At 41.8% G+C, this 24,674-nt stretch overlaps 1 protein-coding gene and 1 pseudogene across 1 annotated transcript; both read right to left on the bottom strand.

Moving 5' to 3' along the window:
• Positions 1-13,537: 13,537 nt before the first annotated feature.
• Positions 13,538-14,934, bottom strand: LOC141004173 (E3 ubiquitin-protein ligase TRIM39-like; annotated as a pseudogene).
• A 4,874-nt stretch (positions 14,935-19,808) lies between these two features.
• Positions 19,809-24,374, bottom strand: c10h4orf54 (chromosome 10 C4orf54 homolog). Its single transcript, XM_073474655.1, has one exon. It carries the CDS (start codon positions 24,372-24,374, stop codon positions 19,809-19,811), a length of 4,566 nt encoding a protein of 1,521 aa, XP_073330756.1.
• Positions 24,375-24,674: the final 300 nt, after the last annotated feature.

Consider the following 24,674-nt stretch of genomic DNA (forward strand, 5'->3'; position numbering starts at 1 on the left):
TTTAGATATAATACAGTACAATACCTGAATACAAGAACACATGTTAATAATACTTTAATTCACTATAGTTTGGGGTTTTTTTGTTTGTTTTTTACAAATGTGGGATTCTTTTATAAGATTCTATGATAATGATAATGAATGATAACATTCTAGTCTCCTCGCATAAAGAAAAGTAAAAACACATTTCCAAAAGTTGATTCAAAATGAAAGAAGGATGGACTGGCCAGCAGATCCACAGTCTGTGAACTCTTTTAAGTACAAAACAATAAGTCAGTGTCAGAATAATTACTTTGAAACAGTGATATACAGAAATACATGAGGCTGCAGGTCACACAGCTGAGTTATCCCAGAGGTCCCTCTTTGTCCTTCCTGCTACAGCAGATAGCATGTGATGCTTTGAGAGCTGCCTGGAAGCTAAAATCACATTCTTTATATTCCAGGGAGAAGGGAGAAGACCACTTTACATTTTTGTGAGAATAGTGAATAAACTGTATCTCAACATGAACTGCCTTCAGGTGGTTTTTACAGGAAAATGCAAAAGATTTGTAGGCAACAGGTCATGTTGAAAAATGAAGTGAATATTCTGTCACATATGCAGGACAAGTGCCTGAAGAGAGACCTCCAGGATGTCTACCATTGTATACATTCAACACACTACATTCAAAATTGTTATCAAAGTGACTCGAGGCAAATAGTGATTTGTGATTCTGGGCTATATAAATAAAACTGACTTGACTTGACCTTTATGTTAATGAATACATACAATGATATTTCCAGGCACATTAAAGATGGTGGTAAATGCTTTTACAGAAGCTCTGAGAGGCAAGTAGGAACAAATATGGTGATCCATTTTCAAAGTGATCTCATTTTCTTCTTCTGACTCAGGGACAGGTGAATAAAAGGTTTGATCAGGATAATCTTTCCATTTTCTTTAATTATTTTATTTCATCTATGAAACAGGTGAAAATAAATGTTTGCCAGGATCATTTTTCTAAGTTACTTTTTTCATCTGTGAAAATGTTGTTTTTCATCAGATGGGGATTTTGTTGTAATACTCAAATCAACCACATACGTCATACTGGTTTCTATATCTATGAGTAAATGTGGAAACTGTACATGTCCACGTATGTCTCACATCTACTTTTCTTATGTATAGTCACCAGAGATAGCACCAATTAAAATACATTTCAGTATTGTTTTATAACTCACTAACACACAATATATGAACCTTGTGTTTCAAGTGCACTGAGGCTCAGAACATTAATGCTTTCAGCTCTGTTTATAGCATGCAGCGCTGAAATGAGTATTGCAAAAACAAACACTTACAAAAATGATCCTGACAAAAAAAATACAAATATTTCACCTGCTAAAACTCATTTTGTCCCTCATTTTTAACAGATGAAAACAAATTAAGGAATGTAGAAAGATTATCCTGGCAAAAGCTTTTTTCACCTGTTCACCATAGTACAGATTAGATTTTTTTCTCCTCACTTGCCTCTCAGAGCTTCCATTTGACTTTTGTACATTTTAAAGCAAAAGATGTGACACTGCATAAAATCCACCAGAAGTGATGGTGAGGAAATGTTAAGCTGTGTAGATATTTGCCTAAATACAGTCATCAAATCTATTATTCATTAATGTGTTGTAAAATGAAATAAAAGTACAAAATCAAAAGTTATGTAATCTGATGTTAAGTTAAAAAATAAAGAGTTTTGAGACTTTAACCCTCATCAGTTTAGGGGGAGATCAATTACTGCGATAGTAAAGTCAATGCAATATAGATCTACAAGTTAACAAATGAAGTGACTCTTTCACATTTTTACAATGTGATGTTATAAAACAAGGCAAGAACTACACACTTCACTATAAACATATTTTACAAGTGGATGAGCCCTCTGATACAACAGCCCTGATCCATCACCTCCAGCCAATAACATAACACGATGAAGAGACCAAAACCCAGAGCAGTCCAACATCCACACAGGGTTCAGTCCTGTTGGGAACCAAGAAGAAACAGACACTAAATTATTATGAACACACCATAAACAACTAAAACCCAAATTATGATTCACCAGATTTACTTTAAACAGAGTGAGCTGTGTTTCTGCGTACCAAGAAACCTTGTGTTCTGAGTTCATACAGTATACAGTGCAGAGACCTTTGATCAACTGCTTCACTTCTTTGACTCATTTCCAAGAAGATCCTGAGACAACTAGACTAGATGAGAGTCCTGTGGAGGTTCTTCAATGAGAGAAATATTCAGCGAACATTTAAGCATTATTCACTCTGCAATCTGAGATTCAAAAATGATAGCTGGACTGAGCTCATGTGTGGGCTTCCTGGTTTATACCAGGAAGCACAGTTAGTTGCTGTTTTTTCTCTCTAAGGACAGAGAGAACTGTTGCAACAGTAAGCATTTATTGATATATCCACGGACGTAATTTGGGGGGGGGGGGGGGGGGGGACACAGGGGGGAGACACAGGGGACATGTCCCCTGCACTTTTTCAAAAGGCCGTTTTGGTCCCCTGCAGTTTTAATCGTCCAAAAACAATGTTACGCTATATTAAACAGAGACTCGACAAGCACTAGGACCAAGCGGAAAACGGCCGCTCAAGCTGCAGCCTGTTCCCCTTAGTTTAGACCGCCCACAAGCTCCTCGATTGGCTCTGCCGTTTCTTGTGTGATTGGCCGTCCCCGCTGTCACTCCATCTTGCTTGCACAGCGGTCTGCTAGTTGCCCAGGAGTCCTTATTAATCTGCCACGGTAAATTTGGCGTTTGTTCTGCCTGGGTCACGTCAGCTAGAAGGATTGTAATATCAGAGGTTTCATTTACATTAACTTTTGAATCGGTGTCCATGCGCGTGCGTGCGTGTGTGTGTGTATGTGTGTTTGGTAATTAGGCGCAGCTGTAGAGCCTCAACAATGCAAAGATTTTAAAAAAGCTTATATTTAATGCCAAAGAGATGCACTTATTTTCATGTATTATTTTTATGTTGAAAGGCAACAACTGATTTAAAAAAACACCAACAATGAAAGATTTAGGGAAAAATACAATAAAACCTCGGATTACAAATGTGATTTTATACATCCAGACTCATGATAATTGTCAAACTAAGTTTTTTCCTCCTATAACCGTATCATCAAAATTGATGATTGTTGCACCCCAAATTGTCCCATTGTTCATGTCATGCATCAATATATTTTTGTCAGGTGACGGATGATAGAGATGCAGAAGGAGATACAGGAGGAGAGGCTGGAGGAGATGGAGGAGAAGAGGCTGGAAGAGGTAGAGGAGGAGAGGCTGGAGGAGATGGAGGAGAAGAGGCTGGAAGAGGTAGAGGAGGAGAGGCTGGAGGAGATGGAGGAGAAGAGGCTGGAAGAGGTAGAGGAGGAGAAGCTGGAGGAGGTAGAGGAGGAGAAGCTGGAGGAGATGTAGGAGGAGAAGAGGCTGGAGGAGGGAGAGGAGGAGAAGCTGGAGGAGATGTAGGAGGAGAAGAGGCTGGAGGAGGGAGAGGAGGAGAAGCTGGAGGAGATGTAGAAGGAGAAGAGGCTGGAGGAGGGAGAGGAGGAGAAGCTGGAGGAGATGTAGGAGGAGAAGAGGCTGGAGGAGGGAGAGGAGGAGAAGCTGGAGGAGATGTAGGAGGAGAAGAGGCTGGAGGAGGGAGAGGAGGAGAAGCTGGAGGAGATATAGGAGGGGAGGCTGGAGGAGGGAGAGGAGGAGAAGCTGGAGGAGATATAGGAGGGGAGGCTGGAGGCTCACAGGTGAGGTTGAAAGAATAAACATATGTTAGTCATGGGTTGATGCCTTGGGCAGGAAGAAACTCTGCCAGGAGTTTATCTCTGCCAATGATCAAAGACAACATGTGTTTGGAAGCTTTGGATGAGTTGATTATGTTGACCCTTCTGTGGTCTTTGGGTCAAATTGACCCTTGTTCACTTTTCATTTACATCAAAAATAGGATTTTCTTCCTGCGTAAAGATGACAGTGGTTCTCTGTTACACTCATTTCAAATAAAATTGATTACTTGACTACTTGCACTGAATTATGGACATTTTATTAAATTTCTCCCCACCTGTGATATTCCTATAATATTGTCAGTGAGATTAAATGTCTAAACCTCACACATGAGGTGCTGTGTGAAGCTGAAATGATGAAAATATAACATGACTTGAATTATGTTCAGTAGCCTGAGTTATTTCTAACACAAGTGGAATATAGCTCAGAAAATACACAACACCACAGTGTAGATATACTCTGTACAATCAATGCATTTCATTTTTACTAATGTAAAAGTACTAGCATCAAAATATACTTTAAATATCAAAAGTAAAAGTACTCTTTATGCAGAATGGCATATTTCAGAACAAATCTACATTGATGCATTGATGTGTGATCACTTTGGAATAACAACTTTATCTAATTAATCTGCAGGGTAACCTGTGAATTTCTCCTCAGGGATAAATACATTTTGATCTTAATCTACAATATTACAGCATCATTGATTTGTTGATCACAAGCTGTCAAATAAAGGTAGTTCAGTAAAAAGTCAGTAATCTGCCTCTGAACTGTGGAGGAGTAGAAGTATAAAGTAGCAGTAAATACACATATTCAAGTACCTCAAATGTGTACTTCACTACTGTACTTGAGTAAATGTACTTACTGTAGCTTTCACTGAACCACTGATATCTAATCCCAGTTTGTCCTGCTGAGAGTCTGAAAGCTAAATCTTACAATCCTACAGAGACCTTTAGAAAGGGACATCTGCACCAGACTCCATTCAACAATATGCCAATTTTAAATTATCTGGCTGATTGCTGACAAACCTGCAAACCTCCTACTGCACCATGATTGAGCCTTAATGAATAAATGAAACAGTGAGTCTTATCAGCACTACAGGCACTTTCACCTTTTCTGGAAAAGAAGTGTCCTTTTGCAGTCCTTTGCAGCTCTCTGCTGATGATTGTCTGTGTAGGTCAGGACAAGATCAAATCACGTTTTAAAATAAAGTATAAATTAAAGTTTTTCAATTTTCAAAAAAAATGTTTTTAAAACACAAACATCCCAAATATTTAGAATAAAAGAAAACAAGCTGATTTTTTTCATCAATCAGACCAAAGAAGCAGCTTTTGGTTTCCTTATTCAATGATGGTCACATCAACCTCAGTCCCATTAGATTCATTAACACTAATTGAAAATATTGCCAGTATTATCAATAACTGCTAGCTTAAGTCTAATGTTGAAATAGATGAGAAAGAACAGGGTTTGACAGATTTATAAATCTCACTGTTTTCTGGACTAAAGTCCTCTTGTCAGTGACAGAAGGTGTGAAGAAGGTTCAGGTGTAATAAGTCTCCAGTAAATCCTTTTTTCGTGGAAAAAGTGAACTTTTCTGAAAATGTCGGACCGTAGGAAGGCTCGGTTCTGTCTCAGTGTTGATCCGGACCAAATGATGCACCTGGAGACAAACCATGGCAACCGTGGAACGTTCAGGTTCCCCTGCCCAGCAGCCCACAGCTCACCTGGAGAACATAGATCCAACCAGAATGGTGAAGTCCCGACAAAGGAGGCCAGAGATCAGGCCGATATGAACCTATGGAGAAGTTCACATAAAGAAACATGTCAGGTGTCCGATAAGAGGCCCTTATAACGTGATGAAGCATCCCCAGGCCTACAGACGTTAGAACATGAGCTGGCCTCTGTGAGCCTCTACATGTTGGACTTTCTAGCCTTTCATTTATAATATTTATGCATACAAACAATATTCATATATTTAATAAGTCATATTATTATTTCTGGGAGGCTCCTCTCCTGCTGAACTTTTTCTGTGTGTTCATTCTTGCCCATTATATCGCTACTATAGCGCCATCAGGTGGGCTCAACAGAGAACTGCATGTAAAGGAATAGTTGGGCTGCAGTTCAGTTTAAGTGGAACAAGCCAGAGAGCAAACATTACTGCAGCCTGTACCATACACATCATTTATTATTGTTCTCTATCTACTACGGGTCTGTTATATTGAAGTTCATGTGAGGCTTTGGGCCCCTGGCTGACCTTATTGTTGGCCCCCAACCCACCCAGCACACCCCAACAATCAGCTGATTGCTGCTGATGAAGCAGATCCTGAGGACACTCAGGTGAAGGATTAGGGACAGAGGTACAAATGAACCTTTAGTCTGTGTCAATACTATGATTGGATACTATGAAATGAAAAGAATACTATGAAAAGAATTTCCCCTTGCGGGATTACAATAGTAAATTAAATTAAATAAAAAAATGATTATATGAACAAATATGCTGAATATTTGTTATGGTTTCATATAGTGGGGATGTGTTTATTTACGCTCAGAAAATTCGATGAAAACTAACTTATTGATCCAGATGCATTGGTATGATGAATATGAGGTGAGGCTTTTACCTGCTGCAACAGGAAACGTGCCACTTGACAATAAATGGAGATTCAAAAAGGTTGAATATTTTTAAAAGTCACCCAGCCTCCTGCACCTCTGCAACCTGCCTGCACTCTACTGTGGATCCTCTGTGTTATATCCTCCTGAGCCTCCACTTCTACCTCAGCCCACACCACTGTGAGTCTCCACCTTCTCTTACCTACCCAGCCACCAGCGTTTCCACCTGCCAGAGCCCGAGTCTCTCCACGCCAGCCCAGCCACCTGCTGTGCCACCTGCCTGAGCCCGAGCCAGAGCATCTTCCACTACCTGCCTACTCAGCTTCAACAATAAATTCATTTAACTATCTCCCTGCTTGGTGTCAGCTTTTGGGTCAGATTAAAAATATCTGGTTCAAACCACAAGAGTATCTTAAAAAAATCCCCCTTCATATCGCTGCTGTAGCTGCTGAAAAGACAGAGATCTCCTAACTTCATTATCTCCTTGTCTACCCAAGCCTCAAACCCTGGTTCTGGCAGCCAGGCAGAAAGTCCTCTATGGTACGGATGAGCCTCCAGGCCTTAACAGTACTTAACCTACCTGACTGCACCTGGCCACATTTACATTTAGTTGGCCCCCAACGAGTTTCTCACTCAGAGGTGTTCCTCATGAATACATTTCTGATGCTCACAGTATCTGTTGCAAACAAAGTGTAATGCAGGAGAGCCAGAGACGTGTATGTGTGTGTGATGGCACTGTGATGGAGTGCGTGGCAGACACACTGTGGGATTAAATGCCTCTGTGTGTATACAATTTGGGCTCTGCAACATGATCCTGCATCCATCCACCTACAACCCCCAAACCCAGTTTCTATATGGGCCCATAGCCAGCAGAGATGCCTTTAACACTGACCTCTTATTTAGCACACATTCTAGCATCAACAGTGCTAAGCCTGTTTTCAGCCCTGCAAACAGGCCGGCAAGTTGTCAGTGCTGAATGATTTTCCAGAAGATGGAAGCCACAAATGAAGGTTGGTCTCAGGTGTTTCTTGGTCAACTGAGGCTGAAAACAACAGATTCTAAGACAACGTGGACCAGGACAGATTGGACATATCATATATTGAGAAACTGTAAAATGAAAATAGAAAATATCTAAAGCTAGTTTACGGCTAATGCACAGTCAAGTAATGTGGCTGTTTGGGGTGAATAAACATAAATGGGCATGAATTTGCTCCGCTGGCTCAGGCCCAAACCTTCATGGATGACGTAATGTTTGAAATATTTGTTCAGGTGATGTTGAGTCTCACTGGCCATCAGTTTTCCTCACTCTCTCCCAAAAGTTACAGCGACAGGCAACCAAATGAAACACACCATCACCTTCAGAAGACTTGTGGATTTCTCTGGTCTGGAAGAACTCACCTGGAGCTGTGTGGCTGCTTGTCTTCAAATGGGCCACACACTGAAAAGGTTCAAGGATTGAGGGACTAAAGAGTAAATGTAAAGAGAACCAGACAGTTCAAATCTCTGTTGTCTTTGTATGTGTTTTTTAACCAAACGTGTGTGGTTTTACTTTAAAAACGGTACTTATATCTCAGAAAGGACATGAAATTCAAAGCAGTGTTTTTGTAAAGCCTGGAGTGGAAGTATAACATGAAAGAGTGAAAGTAACAAAGGCTTCCATGTTGTATTCAGAAGAATTTTATTTACAGTAAGCTCCATGTTCCTGTGCTTCGTTCTGTAGGTCATGTCACACCAACAAGTAGAAAACATTTAGAGTCGTCTGCAAAAGAATTTCACATTTATTACATTTTCAAAATGCACAAACACATTTAAAATCAGCACGTGATGAAACATCTCATGTGGAGCCAACGCTGTACAGTTCACTTGCAAAGACTCCAAAGTTAAAAACCTAAACTAGGGCAGCGTCTGAGCATTAATTTGTGTTTGGACAAAATGTTCAATGTTTCATTTCTCTCTCTCATCTGTACCCACCTGTCCCTGCATTCACCGTTTCATTCCATATAAAAGTCCCTTTATTCCAAAAGTCACAAACTTTCTCACTTTTTCTCTTCAAGACAAATCTACCTTCTTCTACCTTCATACAATTTCAGTTTGTCCTGGAAGTTCATAGCAGGTGAAGGTCAGGCTTCAAACCCTCAGCCTGTTCACGTGTCCTTTGGCTCTGAATCAGTCCCACATTCACTCATTGATGCATAAGAACATCAGGCCTTCCTTCAGACCTGTGGAAAAGATATTTACACTTATACAGAATTATTTATTTAAACAACAAGCTGTACTTTTAAAAAAAGACATATTCTCCATGCACGTTCACAAACTGCTGCAATGTGACTTGCAAAGTGTCACAATCTGAGATAATGGAGGAGCTGCCTGAGTTAATGATTGTTCAAAGAACTTCACTTCTTCAGTCACACCTACAATTAAAATGTGATTAAAGGACCATTGGTTCTGGAAGACTACCATATCACATTGAATTGGTAAAGATATTCTTAAAGTGCCAGCAAATATGTGGATGTTATTTTTGTCTGTATTGCACATCCCAGTTATACACAACAGACAGACAATTTGGGATTTGATTGGTATGTTTAAAGGGTCCATTCACCCAAATCAGAAAAAACATATTTCCTCTTAATTAGTCTTCTCTGGTCATACAGCCAGTTTTGGTTTTATGTTTCTGGGTGTTGAGATATCTATCTCTGAGGTTTATGCCTCCTGTCCAAATACCATGAAGGTTGAATTTTATTTGTTCTGCTCGCAGGATGAAAACTGAGGTTTAAAAAACTACAGAGCCTGTCAGGGGTCACGTGGTAGGAGAACATACTTGCATAAAATCTGTGCTCACAGAATACCAGGGAAACTAACTGATGAACTGTGCAAACAGACAGAATTTGTCTGGCAGAACATGCTCTCTCTACGGCCAGTCTTTGGTTTGTCTGTTCTGGGCTACTGTAGAAACACAGCAGGCAACATGGTGGACTTTGTAGAGACAGACTGTCTCCCTCTGAAGATGTAAAAGACTCATTCTGAGTTAGAGAAAACACTACGATTCTTAGTTTCAGGTGATTATGTACCAATGAAAACAAATGTGCGATTATTACATTCCATTTCTGCTGATAGATCTCTATAAAAGTACAATTTGTAATTTCATCTGCTGGAGGGCCCCAACCAAAGAGAGTACAGAGAAGTGAGGGGAAAAGAAAAGAGTGAACCAGAGTCTCTGCTGATTCAAACTGACCCTTAAACTGTTTGCCGATCATAATATGCTGATAAAGTGCAATCAGAGCAGTGATGGAGCAGCACTTCAACCTAAAACAGCAACCACAGCTTAGCATAGATTTTTACCATTGAAAACTAAAACAACAACACAACCTGCATGATATTTAGATATAATACAATACAATACCTGAATACAAGAACACATGTTAAGAATATGTCAATTCACTATAGTTTGGGGTTTTTTTGTTTGTTTTTTACAAATGTTTCTATGATAATGATAATGAATGATAACATTCTAGTCTCCTCGCATAAAGAAAAGTAAAAACACATTTCCAAAAGTTGATTCAAAATGAAAGAAGGGTGGACTGCCCAGCAGATCCACAGTCTGTGAACTCTTTTAAGTACAAAACAATAAGTCAATGTCAGAATAATTACTTTGAAACAGTGATATACAGAAATACATCAGGCTGCAGGTCACACAGCTGAGTTATCTCAGAGGTCCCTCTTTGTCCTTCCTGCTACAGCAGGTAGCGTGTGATGCTTTGAGAGCTGCCTGGAAGCTAAAATCACATTCTTTATATTCCAGGGAGAAGGGAGAAGACCACTTTACATTTTTGTGAGAATAGTGAATAAACTGGATCTCAACATGAACTGCCTTCACGTGGTTATTACAGGAAAATGCAAAAGATTTGTAGGCAACAGGTCATGTTGAAAAATGAAGTGAATATTCTGTCATATATGCAGGACAAGTGCCTGAAGAGAGACCTCCAGGATGTCTACCATTGTATACATTCAACACACTACATTCAAAATTGTTATCAAAGTGACTCGAGGCAAATAGTGATTTGATGATTTGTGATTCTGGACTGTATAAATAAAACTGACTTGACTTGACCTTTATGTTAATGAATACATACAATGATATTTCCAGGCACATTAAAGATGGTGGTAAATGCTTTTACAGAAGCTCTGAGAGGCAAGTAGGAACAAATATGGTGATCCATTTTCAAAGTGATCTCATTTTCTTCTTCTGACTCAGGGACAGGTGAATAAAAGGTTTGATCAGGATAATCTTTCCATTTTCTTTAATTATTTTATTTCATCTATGAAACAGGTGAAAATAAATGTTTGCCAGGATCATTTTTCTAAGTTACTTTTTTTCATCTGTGACGTATGTCTCACATCTACTTTTCTTATGTATAGTCACCAGAGATAGCACCAATTAAAATACATTTCAGTATTGTTTTATAACTCACTAACACACAATATATGAACCTTGTGTTTCAAGTGCACTGAGGCTTTCAGCTCTGTTTATAGCATGTGGTGCTGAAATGAGTATTGCAAAAACAAACACTTACAAAAATGATCCTGACAAAAAAATACAAATATTTCACCTGCTAAAACTCATTTTGTCCCTCATTTTTAACAGATGAAAACAAATTAAGGAATATAGAAAGATTATCCTGGTAAAAACCTTTTTTCACCTGTTCCATTTTTTTCTCCTCACTTGCCTCTCAGAGCTTCCATTTGACTTTTGTACATTTTAGCAAAAAGTTGTGACACTGAATAAAATCCACCAGAAGTGATGGTGAGGAAATGTTAAGTTGTGTAGATATTTGCCTAAATACAGTCATCAAATCTATTATTCAATAATGTGTTGTAAAATGAAATAAAAGTACAAAATCAAAAGTTATGTAATCTGATGTTAAGTTCAAAAATAAAGAGTTTTGAGACTTTAACCGTCATCAGTTTAGGGGGAGATCAATTACTGCGATAGTAAAGTCAATGCAATATAGATCTACAAGTTAACAAATGAAGTGACTCTTTCACATTTTTCAATGTGATGTTATAAAACAAGGCAAGAACTACACACTTCACTATAAACATCTTTTACAAGTTAAAAAAAGGTGAAACAGGAAGTGGATGAGCCCTCTGATACAACAGCCCTGATCCATCACCTCCAGCCAATAACATAACACGATGAAGAGACCAAAACCCAGAGCAGTCCAACATCCACTCAGGGTTCAGTCCTGTTGGGAACCAAGAAAAAACAGACAGTAAATTATTATGAACACACCATAAACAACTAAAACCCAAATTATAATTCACCAGATTTACTTTAAACAGAGTGAACTGTGTTTCTGCGTACCAAGGAACCTTGTGTTCTGAGTTCATACAGTATACAGTGCAGAGACCTCTGATCAACTGCTTCACTTCTTTGACTCATTTCCAAGAAGATCCTGAGACAACTAGACTAGATGAGAGTCCTGTGGCAGAGTGAATAATGCTTAAATATTCAGCGAACATTTAAGCATTATTCACTCTGCAATCTGAGATTCAAAAATGATAGCTGGACTGAACTCATGTGTGTCCGACACACAGGTTCTGTCTGGCATCAGACTGATAAAAGTAGAACGGTACAATACTTCACAGTGCTGTGCTGGTTTGGAGACGTTTCTCCTGCACACAAAGATACATCATGCTGCTTTGTTCTCTTTCACATAAGGTGGAACTTTATTAATTCTGAAGGATAATGTGTCAGAGATCGCTACAATATTTTTATTACAGATTGCACATCTTTAAAATGCGAAAAGCCACGAGGTCTTTACTACCTAGTATCTGTATCTGTACATATTTGATTAGCACAGTGTGTTGCTGGATAACTTTGGATTGCACTGCAGCAATGAGAGGGAGCAAAGAGCACTTTATTTGCCTGACTACCACACATACTTGCTTTACAGAGCGTGCTCCAGCAGGAAGCTTGTGTGTTTCACTCCAGTGTTATTGTTTGTTAGTCATGACTGCTGTTGACAGATGTCAGGTATTTAGCTGTGGCTAAAGCTGCCATGACTTATATAAAAAATGCAACCAGCAATGAATTCTGTCTTCATCTGATCTGTAATTACACATTGACATAAATCAAAATCAAAAGCCCGAGTCCAGTTAACACTTTATTATGACATCATTAATGAGTTACAGTTAGTTAAACTTTAGTCAATAGTTATTGCACTGTCGTAAAGGTTTATAAACATCAGTGTTAACTTCATAATGACCATCTGAATAATGCTTTAAGACAAACTAACAGTATTTATGAAACATTTACAAAGTATGATGAACATCAGTTGCAACTTTACAATAAACAGTTGTTTAATAAATGGTTTATAAAACATTTTATTGTTTGTTAACATTAAAAGTTATAGTTATTATAAATAGTTACCCAAGTCCAATTTAAATGTTCATTTTCAACATTAGGTAGCACTTTGTCTGCCAGTTTAAAAATGAATGGTCAATTTCATATTCACTGTTTTTGTAAGTTACATTTTATTCTAATTGATTTGGCTGTATAAACACAACAATCCTCTAGTAATCAAAGTGTATAAAACACTTCAAAACATTTATAGGCCATAGACCATTATATATACAATTTCATCTGATTATACATTTCACAGGATTACACTTGAGTACACTGGAAATTATCTATCAGTTGATTTTATTTATTATTCACTGTTTTACACGTGATACATTTTTAAATCTGTAAAATAAATTGAAATTAAAAAAATTGGGGATTGTTGAATTTTAGTCTAAATGTGTTCACATGAGGCTTCCTACAAAAAGCAAACTCAAATAAAAAACAGAAAATTAATGTTCTTTACTCATCTCAATATAATCTTTATATGATGCCACAAAACCTGTCATGCATTCTCTATTGACTAGCAAAGCTCCAGTTCATAACAACATAGACAAATATTGTTCCAATCACACGTATAGAAACACACATATCTGTTAATGTGTAGCACAGTGGACATATTGTGAATATAGTGATTCAATCAAATAAGTAGCAAAGAAAGCGGAAATAGGCATCTCACTATCATAATCATCATCATCATCGAGATAACCATGACCTTCATTAACATAATCATCTACATCTCTAACTTTGCAGTGACTTTCACAGGTAATATCCTCAGTGGTTTGGTACTTAGTGTGTTAATGTATGGAAACAGCCTCTCAGAAAAAGTCTGTGAGAAGGTGTGTATGTGTGTGTTAGTATCCAGGTCAGAGAAGGACAGCTTTCCTCTGTTCCAGTCCAGATGCACTCTGATCCTCCTGATCGGGTTCTTCACTGAGAGAACTTTGTCTGTATGTGGTGGAGAGTACGCTCTGTATTTACCATTGTCAAACCAGATTTCCCAGTATCCAGTCAGAAGCTCTCCCTTCCTCTCAGTAGACTCTGCTGCCACACCCACTGCCCAGTTTGCATCAGTAACTTCAACATCCCAGCTGTGAGTCCCTGAGTTAAAGCCCTCAGATCCCAGGACCGTGGGGTAGTATTTAAATCTTTCTGGATTTTGCGGAAGCCCTCGCTCACTCTCTCTGTAGGCCGTACTTTTTAGATCATCAGAAACAACGAGGTAGGGACCTGCTGTGTTTGGATCCAGAATCATGGGAGAATACGTAACCATCTCCTTCATCTTGTTCCAGATGTTGTAGGTTAGGTTGCCCAGGTGTTTTGCCACATCTATGAGTGCTCCTAGGCCCAGCTGTGGATCAGCCAGCAGGGAGCGCTGCTGGACTCTTTTCACTGCAGCCTTGTAATTCTGCAGGAATGAGACACTTGCACCATTCAGCTCCTTCTCTGTGGCTCTGATTGTGTCTGTGAGAGCTGCGATCTCTCTGCTCAGAGCCTGAATCTTCTGCCCCATCACCCTGATCTTCTGCTCCTCTTCCTCCTTCAGTGCAGTGATCCTAGCCTCCTCTTCTTTTTCTAAAAAATCCTTAAGCTTCTTAAATTCTTTCCTAATCTGCATCTTTGTGTCCTGTGCCTGACCCAGGATGATTGCCTCTGTTAGTTCCCAGTTAACCTTAACTTGATTTAGGTTCTCCACTTTTTCTTGTAATGGCTTCAGGGATTTCCTGAGCTCCTCCTTGTAATCCTGTGCTGCTTCATCGATGGGTCTGAATCTGTGCTTGATGTGTGTTTTTGAATCTCGACAGACAACACACACTGGCTGCTGATGGTCCAGACAGAAGAGCTTTAGTGTCTCTGAGTGCAGACTGCAGAGAGCCTTGCAGAAGCAAGAGAAAGATCTTGTACGAAGGCTTCACACAGGTCCTTTAAGGCCAAGTTTCGGGGTGGGTCACTTTTTGAAGATCGTCTTTTACAAACTGGACACTCGCGAATCAGTTTCTCTGCCCACCAGTTCCCCAGACAAACTTTACAGAAGCTGTGGCTACATGACAGCAAAACAGGATCTTTGAAGATGTCTTGACAGATTGGACAAGAATAATTCAACTCTGACCTGGACAGCCGAGCAGCCATTTCTGAGTGAGCCTGAGAAGACAGTACGACAACACTTGCTTTTGGCCTTGGTTTGGAGTCGTCTCTCTTCTAAAAGACTTTTATAACCAGTGGAAGTAGCAGTATTCCAGTATTCCCAGTATTCCCAGTATCCCCTTTCTTCTGTCCTCTCTGTCAGTGGAAGCTGTGTGTTTTGTATCCTGTAATCTGTCTCTCTGTGTGTCTCTGTCCTTAGAGAGAAACAACAGCAACTAACTGTGCTTCCTGGTATAAACCAGGAAGCATTTATTGTGCTATTATGGGGGTGTGGCGACAGGTTCCATGTAGCAGATGAGATATGAGTCAGCAAATCCAGTTTAATGGCTCATTAAACAACAAACTGAACGGTGGCTTGCACGCCCGGATTTAACAATGTTTATCATAGGAGTCATATTGTTCTCGTCTCACTTTAACAGATTTCAGAAACAAACCTCAAGTAAACATCAAATTTCATCTAGGACACAGCCGATCAAATAATCGACCATGTTAGTGTTGATGGACAGTGTGACCACCTTGTGATGAAAAGTGGTATCATAGAATAAAACTGTGACTGGTAAAAATGTTGTTACGTCTATCAATCCAACATCTGGAAAGAATACATCCTGACATTAAAACTAGTAACTATAGTTTACCAGTCCACAGCCATGCTAGCAGCTCTGTGAGGCATGCTAACATGCTCATGATGCTAACATGCTGATGTTTAACGTAAAAAGGTAACCATTGTCACTATCGTAGTTTAGCATGTTAGCGTGCTGACATTTGGTAACTGGATCTCAAAACAAAGTACAGCTGAAGATGGTGGGAATATCATTAGTTATGCAGACATGTGGTCATAAACCAAAGTAATGGACAGATTGCAATGTTGGCCTGGACTGAAAGTCATTAGGAGTCATATATTGATATATCTACCAAATTTCATGGCTATCAGTCCAATTTTTGTTTGGATATTTCACAAAAATACTAAATTGTCAACTTCATAATGAAGAAGTCAGGGGATCATCAAAATCAATAGGATTCACTTTCTGTGGAAGCCATCAATATCTTACATTCATTCATCAGATCTATTGCCAGTCTGATCCAAAATGGTGGACCATCCAACAGACCGCTAGAGCCTGCATGGCTAGAAATGTACTGTTATATGTTATGTGTTCATGTATTTTGAGCTCTTTTGGGTCTCATACGACTGCAGTTTGATTTGACTGTGTCAGATTTAGTCACATAATTTCTATCGAAGGATCAAAACATTGTCACAATCACAATCTGCTTTTGTAATACCATGATCTGTGCTTATGAATCTGTTCATCTACACTCTCAGATTTTGCCCCTGCAGACTAAACACTGCCCGCTTAGTTTTCACATCAATGAACTGAATATTGGGTTATTTAGGAGACAAACCTGAACAGTAATCAAGACGCCTGATGTGTTTTTGTAGGCTAACCCAGAAGGTAGCATCGCCCTCGACAAAAAGCCTATGGGAGTTTTGAATTGGATTATTGTGGAATGTGACCCCCCACAAGTTTATGATACTGACACATTTTGTTCAGCAAGATAATCTTTTCAAATTAACGCCACCTCAAACACTTTTGAAGCATAAATAAAATCACCAGAGGTTAAAAGCTAATGTTAGGCTATAAACAAACTAGGGTGCATCGCAGTCACATGACTTCAATGTCACCGCCACTAAGCTTCTTACTACACTATACTACACACACTTTACTGTAAACTGTTAGAGAGTACCGTTGGAAAGGTTTGAGTTAAAAGAGTTTGCAGCTAAAACCTGCATGTAAAGACAGACGAGTGAGTAGATGAGTCTCCATGTTCGCTGTGATGACGTTTAACGACCCCGACAACCTCTGTAGTCTCATTTAGACACTCGTTAGCAACTGCAGTTCTGAAGTTACATAAATGCTTTCAAATTCACAAGTGGGATATTAACTGATGTATTTTATGACATAGAACAAAAGGTGAAAATGTTTTCAGGTTCTCACATCGGTCCCTAGACTGGCTGACAGACTGATTCCACACTCAAAGGCACCATGACAGTAGCTGTTGCGGTACATGATCATTGACTTTCCTCACCCACAGTTTTGCATGTATGATTTAAACTACCTTCCAGTCCAGAGCCCGTTCCTCCAGCCTCTAGACGATCAGACTCCAGCCTATCTGTTTACTCTATAAACATCGCTGAGCCCTCCAGTATGTTGCTCTCAGTCTCAGATGAGAAGGGGAACTCCAAATGTTGACCCACAGTGCAGCTGAGGCTATCTGCTGCTATGTTGCATGTTGTGTTTATGTAATTGCTGATCAGAAGCCATGTGAACCTGGCTTCTCACTCTCTCTGTCTTTAAATGACTGGTCCTATAAAAAGACGGCTGACCCCGCTGCGACTCTAACCTGCCAGGCAGCCTCTTGATGTCCAGCAGCAGCTGAGGCAGGCAGTGTGTACACATAACAAACACCTGCCATCGCCTGACCTTTTACTCCTGCACACACTATGCCCACCACACCATACACACACATTCAGACACCTAGCCCGGGAAGAATCTTATATCAGTATAATCCTCCATATCTCTGCTGTGATATCAGGATTCACAGACGAGCTTCTGAGTGCTAGCGCCTACTGAGGTGCTCAGTTGCAAACTTTACAATCACATCGTGTCTCCTCCTTTTTCAATCCTAGCACACGATTGGTTGAATGCCTACTGCCTTTATCCAAATGACATGATACCAGAGGAAATAGACTGCGACTAGGTGGCCTTTAGGGTAGTTAAATTACCGCATGTAGTGTGTGTGCCGCCAATCCACTATGTACTTATAAGCATTTTTGAGTGTCCAAAATGAACTAGGCATTGAGAAATAAATAATGATATGAATTGTAAAATAATACAATAAATGTTTAATACTCAGCTCCCTACTGAAATGTTATTTCATCCCGTTACTTCTCTTAATAACAGAGTTCACTGCAAGTCATTTTTTTATTTGAACGCACAGTATGTCATTTCTGCCACTAGGGGTCTGTCTATCAAACACAACAAACGACTTGCTGAGTGTTGTGTGAGGAGAGCCAGGCACAGCCGGGAGCACAGCTGCTGTAGGAGAGAGGCTTTATTCATATAATTATATATTTAATAATTCCATATGTATTTATTTATTTATTTTTACATTTTGGCTCTTTATAGTCTCACGTCGAAACTTTGATCTAAACTTAGTAAGACAGTTTTATAATTAGAAATGTTAATTAATCTTGTAAATGAGTACATGGGAGCAGACTTCCTAAGAGGCAGAAATGGAAAGAGACACCTCTTCAGCCAAAAGGTTCAGGTTCATTCCAGTTCTAAGGTCACACCAGAGTGACACTTGATGCTAACGAGAGCATTTTAACGTGGGAGGTTTGACAGACTGGAGTGGTACCTGGCCAGCCGGAAAGGTAATTGGGCTGCTCAAGTCTCACTCATCAAAGCTAAAAGGAAACATGAAGGAGTCCCATTAGGGGAGAAATATATCACGATATAATAAAATAAAATAAAAGGTGTCCCCTACACTGACACATATTTTACTTTCACACTTTATCAAGGAGTATTAATATGTCTTTTTTAGTTTTTCTCTGTTACTTCTTTTCTGTTAAGTAGAATTTTGAATGTAGTACTTTTTCTTGTAATATATATATATATATTTTAATATAATGTGGTACTGCTATTTCTAAAAGTATAAAGGATCAGTAACTCCTTTTACGTCAGTGTTTACTAGACGTAGCAGGTGGCAAAAATGTTTTCATCAACTGCTGAATGTCAGGTCAAGAATGAAATTTAAATCTCAAGTAACTGTACTTACAATTAGAAATAGTAGTAGTAGTAGTAGTAGTAGTAGAAGAAGAAGAAGAAGAAGAGGAAGAAGAAGAACATTCAACCATCTTGGTTGAACGAGAATAACAGAACAAGACAAGAAAGGAAACATATGCAGAGATTAGTTCACTTGTGCATCATATTTAGATTTGTTTTTTGTTTTTATTATATTGTCAGGAATGGTCTCTATCTCTCATTTTAATGGATTTATAAGTCCAAAGTTATCATGAGCTAAACTCAACTAAACAGGTTACAATATGATGAAGTAGTAGAGGGCCACCAGCGGAGACGATTGATAAATCAAACTCTTACCAAAGCCAGTTGAGAGAAGAGCGAAACATCTTTTCCATGGAGAAAACCTTTCAGTGCTGTGTTTTGCTCTTCTTTCAATGAAATATACTCTCCAGTTCTGACATTTTGTCTTCAAACAAACATTAGCCTGTTTCACTGAATGCCTGTAGCTGCCAGTAGTTCGTTAAAGGTGCAATATGAGTAAGAGTTTTGGTTGAAAACATTTTTAAAAACTAACTGAAATTATCAACAGAACGTGAAGAAATAACAGTTTTGACATTATGTCAAAGACGTCTATGTACTGTGTTGCAAAGATGTCTACTAAAGTTTGTATGCTAACCAGCTAGCAGAGATGGTTAGCCTGTCCTGGTCCAAAGCTCCTGCGCTAGCGGTGTAAACACCAACACTCCCATGTTGCGCCGAGCTCCTAGTCTGGACTGCTAGATGCACGGCGGAGCTACAGTTAGCAGCAGTAAGCAGTTACCCTGGCTGCCCTCTTTTTGTTTTGAGTATGACAGGTGGCCTATTCTCACACATTTCACTTTTAAAGGACGCTGGCTGGTCAAACCCACAGGTGCATTGCTTGAGGCCTGGCAAGGTAAAACATAAAGTGACACAATACATAATCCTGGTTCACTCAGACCCACTCATTCCTGATACTGTACATAAACAGGTGAACTGATAAACAGTCAGAACTTCTCACCTGTCCAGGTATGTTGCCGTTCATCTGTGCTCCACCACAAAGCTCATGGTGGTCCCGTCAAACGAGGGTGGGGCGATGATCCGGGGCCCTTGCTGGGAGGTGATACTGACGACCGGCTGCTTGATGCTGGAGAAGCCCTGCGGCGGCCTGCTGGCGGTGGCCTGCTGTTGAGCCCCAGAGGTCGCCTGGGGAGACTTCCCAGTGGCCATGTAGAAGGGACTCTCCATGTACATCCCCTCATTCTGCTGCACTGAGGCTTTCTCCACATTCTCCATCTCTGACTGCATCGACATCTGCGACTGCACCAGCGTCCGGGCTGGGATCATAGATGGTGTTGGCATGAAGCCTGGGTAGATCATGTAGGTGTGTCCATAAGCTCCTGGACTGAGCGCCAAAGGTGAGACTGGCATGGGCACTGGGGTCATAGGCGGTTGCTGCATGGGCACGTCCACATACTGGCCTGTCTCAGGGTCAAAGAGGCGCTTGGTGGTCGGCTGCACAGGAGTGTCCACCAGATAGTAGTTTCCGGTGGTGGGATCCAGGAGCATCTTCCTCTGGGTGGTCTGGAAGGGGTCCATTGTGGGTGTGGGGGTGATTGCTGGAGAGAAACAGTACATCTGAGGCTGATTGGTGGCCATGCTGAATGGCATGGAGTGGTAGATGGTAGCAGAAGGGATCTCTGGGGAGTGTGTCCCCATCACAATGCTGGAGCGTTTAGGGGACTGGTTGTGGTCGTCCTGTCCCCTGGAGCTGGATCCCAAGTGTCCTGAAGGTGTGGTTGGATGTGTCTGGGTTGTAAATGTGGACACTGATGATTTATCAGCAGATGAGGCTTGCTTGTTGCCGCTGGCGTGAGACTTGACCGGAATGGTCAGGTAGTTCTCGTTGTCAGCCAAGGTGCTCAAGAGCTCCTGCATGGACCTCTCTGACTCCTTTGATTCATCTCCTTCATGTCCACTTACCCTCGGCTGGCTGACTTTTAAGGATGCAGGCAGTTTTGGAGACTTTGGGACAAAGCATTTGTTGCTGAAAGGTGTTGGTGTGACAGCGCTTGGCTGGGGTGTCTTTGGGGTTGTGGAGGCCTTGAAGCTAGAACTGAGGCTGAACAGGTTTTTACTCCCTGTGGCGCTGGTGGTTTGCAGCGGCTTAGTAACTAGCCTTTCATCACGGCTGCTAGGACTCTGAAAGAGTTTGTCCTCTCGCCTCAGCAGGCTGTCAGTGGCGGGGGATGCTGCAACCGCTGGTGGCGTCTTGGCCACGTTGGACCCTCTCGCTGCTTCCTCCTCAGGTCCTCCATGCTCGGCACTGGATATCAATGAAAGCACATGGCTGTCTGTCAGGCGCCGGGGCTCATTCTTCCTTTTCCATTCATTTCTCTCAAAGACATAGAGCTGCTCCATGGTTTTCACAGCAGCCTGGAGTTTTTCCAAAGCCGCCTGGTTCGCCATCTTGGATTCAGGTTTCTTCTCTATGATGTCTGTTATTTTTTCCTGCCTCTTTGGAGCTATTCTGCTTTCAGTTTTCAATCCAGTGTCTCCCTCTGAAGAATTATCTGAGGTACCTATGGGTGCTCTCCCTGCTGCCTTTTGCAGTAGAGCACTTTTAGCGCCCTCTGGAGACGACCTGTCTATATCAAGTAGCTCCCGATCAGACAACTCATTAAGTTTTCCGTTACTATTTGTATTGACAGACTGACATTTTATCACTATAGGGGACACAGAATTAGGGTTGCGATAGGTCATTTGCTTCCTCTGTTCTGCCTGGCTGTCAGCAGAGGCAAAGCTGGATTTATTTTCGTTGTTATCCAAAGAAACAAAGTGATAGGAACTTTTCACCAATTTACGCACGTCTCTCACTTGGTGTATGGGCGTCTGCAGCTTTCCTTTGTTATCTCTAATGTCTCTGACCATGAAGTGCGGAACCTTATCTGAAGACTCACCCTTGAAAGCTGCAGCCAGCGCCTGGCATTTGAAGTCATCTGCTCTGATGAGGCTGGCTGCGTTACAGCCTATATTAGGCGCGCGCAGTTTGGAGACGCCAAAAGGCTCCGTTTTATTGTTTCTGACGCTCCTTAAGTTAATTTTAATTTCCGGAGATTTCGATGTAGCCACACTCCTGGTGTCTTGGATGTATAAAGTGTTGTCGGAGCGGAGTTTAATCCCTCCTCCGTCTCCACACGGAGAATAATTCCTGTTCTGCAGCTGCTGTCCGACTTCTCCGTCACTGGGCAGCAGTTGGATACTTGGCACAAACAAATGTGACATTTTAGTCAGTTTGCCGCTGCACGATGAGTACTGATCCCTCTCGCCCTCTTTGACGTTAACTGAAGGCGGCTTCTCCTGCGGAGTTTGATCGTTTTTATGATCCTTTTGAAACTCTAGCTCCTCGTCCTTCCAGCATCTGAACGCGCTATTTTGGCTGCGAAGCAGCGTGCTTTTGGACGCTTCCAATGCGCCTTTTTTAGCATCGATTCCAGCTTCATTCGCTTGCTCCAAATTAGTTTCTGGTGCGGGAGCGGCCGTCTCTTGTCTCCGAGAGTCGCTCTTGGTATCACATGAGCCACTGTCCACGATGTCCCCTAATTCATCCACGCACATTATGGTGTAGTCAGAGCTGCTCTCAGAAAACCTGGAGCCCTGTCTGTGCAGCTCCCTGCTCCCCTTCCCCCTGTGGCTGTCGCTCTCCTGGTGCACAAAGCACGGGGAAGGCGTCTGATGCGGCTCACTGATCTCCCCTCTTTCCATCTTGCGCTCCTGCTCGAACTGCATCTTCTTAGAAATCACATTTTTGAGCAGACTCGAGGCGAATATGGCTTTCTTGTGTGTGTCTTCCATGGTTTTAGTGGGCGGCTGGCTGGCCCCTCTCCTCTGGCTGCTTGGCAAAGTGTTGGTAACTTCATCTGTGGAACGTGATCCTGCTGCGTTTTGTGCAAAGTTAGTGCGTCTTTCTGCCTCAGACATTCCCGATTTGACATTGCAACGAAAATTCAAAGTCTCTGTCAGTCTGATGACCCCACTGTGGCCCTGACTGAATTTCCCCATCAGCTCTATTTTCTTTGTAGATGACGATGCGCCGTGGGGATTCCCACTCAGAGTGAAGATCTTGCTGGTGGGCGGTTGGATGCTTGCTGGTCTAATGCCCTTATAACCTCTGTTCTCTACATTCTTTGCTATTTCAAATGAGGCCGTAGAGTTTTGATGGGAAACAACACTTTTGTCCAGTCCCTGCGACATATTCATGTTGCCATATTTCAGGTCGACAAACGTGGACCACCTGTTTATCCCTATGCCATGCTCTGAAGCAGATGACTCACTGGAGGTGCTGAAATTAATGGCATCAAAGTAAGGGTAAGCCAGGCTCTTGAAGGCTCTGGCTGTCAGGTTGCGCACCTCCTTGTCAGCGTCGTCCAGCTCGCTGACAGCGCTGGACGCGCCGCTGGAATACCCGGTGACCTCTTTTCCCCTCAATTTGCGGCCAAAGTGTAAGCGTCCGGGCGCGGCTATGAAACACTTCGCCCTGTCACACAACGTCTCTGCCTTCCCATCAACTCCCCTCAACACATAGCGGCTCATGTCTCCGGAGCGCCTGGCATGATAAAGGATATTTCCCTGTTCTTGGATGTTGCCAGGGTCATTTATAGCTCGAGAAGTGGTTCTGATTGACAGGTGGATCTGTCCAGCACTGTTGCCACTGCACTGCTGCTGCTGTGGCTTTGACAAACTCTCATCTGAGCTGGTGAACTTGGCCGCGTCGCACAGATCACTTTCAAGCAGAGTGCTGACTGCTGCTGCTGCTGCGCCCTGAGAGCGAGGCTGGCGGTCGTCCCCCCTCTCCCCCGCCGCTCCATCACCGTCAAAAGAAGCGTAATCGACAAAAGAGTACACCTGGTTGGCATCCTCAATGTCCCAGCTGGCGGAGGAGCCCTCCCCGAGGTCGTAGTCCCCCTCATGATCAGAAAGCTCCGAGAGCTGGATCTCGTGCGTGGTAATGTAATGGGACTCATCCTCCGTTACGCACGGGACGCAGTCTGCGGAAAGCACCAAAGTAACATCATCATCATCCTCATAATCATCCGACTCACTTCTCCCGCTCCAATAATTATCACCACAGTGTAAATCCTCATCTCCTGGTGTGTTTTCTTCTATTTTGGGCACGTCGCACTCGCCCCTGTCTCCTGATTTGAGGCAATCCTCTGACATGACTTTAAGACCAGGACGGTGTGATGATGAGACTGGATCAGTGGGACCATCCTCTGCATCTTCTGCACATTTCCCGACTCCAGAATCCTCTTTCCTCTGAGTACCATTCTTGGTTTTAATCGGTAGCTCGTGGTTTGGTTCCGTTACGCACAGAGCACCGGAGTCGCTGCTTTTAATAGGGGCAGACATTTGGTTTCTTTCACCCAAAAGACAGTCTTTCTCTGGCTTTGCCCCGCTTGTGTCCACGTCCACTGACTTCAAATCGACGTATTTGCGTTCGTCTTGCTTCTCCGGCTCATCCTCCTTTCCGTGCGCTAGTTTTTGGAGCAGACTTTTGATCCCCCGGAGAGTCGCCGGTGTCTCCACAGAGCTTTGCTCAGTCTTCATAGCTGCACCGGCAGGTTTAGGTTTACATTGGGTGTCTGACAGAAAAGAAGCGGCAGAGATGGAGCCCCCCCAGGGTTCCTCAGTCTTCAGGCAGAGGTGGTGCTGCGCGCAAAGCTCCGGTCAGACAGACACTCGGATGACACTGAAACGCTCCAAGCATTCCAGCTCACCGCGAGATGAAGCCCAAAGCCGAGTATCTAAAAAGGACCAGAGACATTACTAACTACTGTCTGGGCCACATGGTTCTCAAGCTGGGGTCGAGGGACCAATGGGGGTCGTTGAGAGGAAAAATTAGATCAT

The sequence above is a fragment of the Pagrus major genome, chromosome 10 (assembly GCF_040436345.1).
Source record: "Pagrus major chromosome 10, Pma_NU_1.0".
Lineage (NCBI taxonomy): Eukaryota > Metazoa > Chordata > Actinopteri > Spariformes > Sparidae > Pagrus > Pagrus major.

What these genes read in the sequence shown, in the direction of transcription:
- c10h4orf54 (XM_073474655.1), bottom strand. Translation starts at nt 24,374, where the DNA reads ATGAAGACTGAGCAAAGCTCTGTGGAGACACCGGCGACTCTCCGGGGG.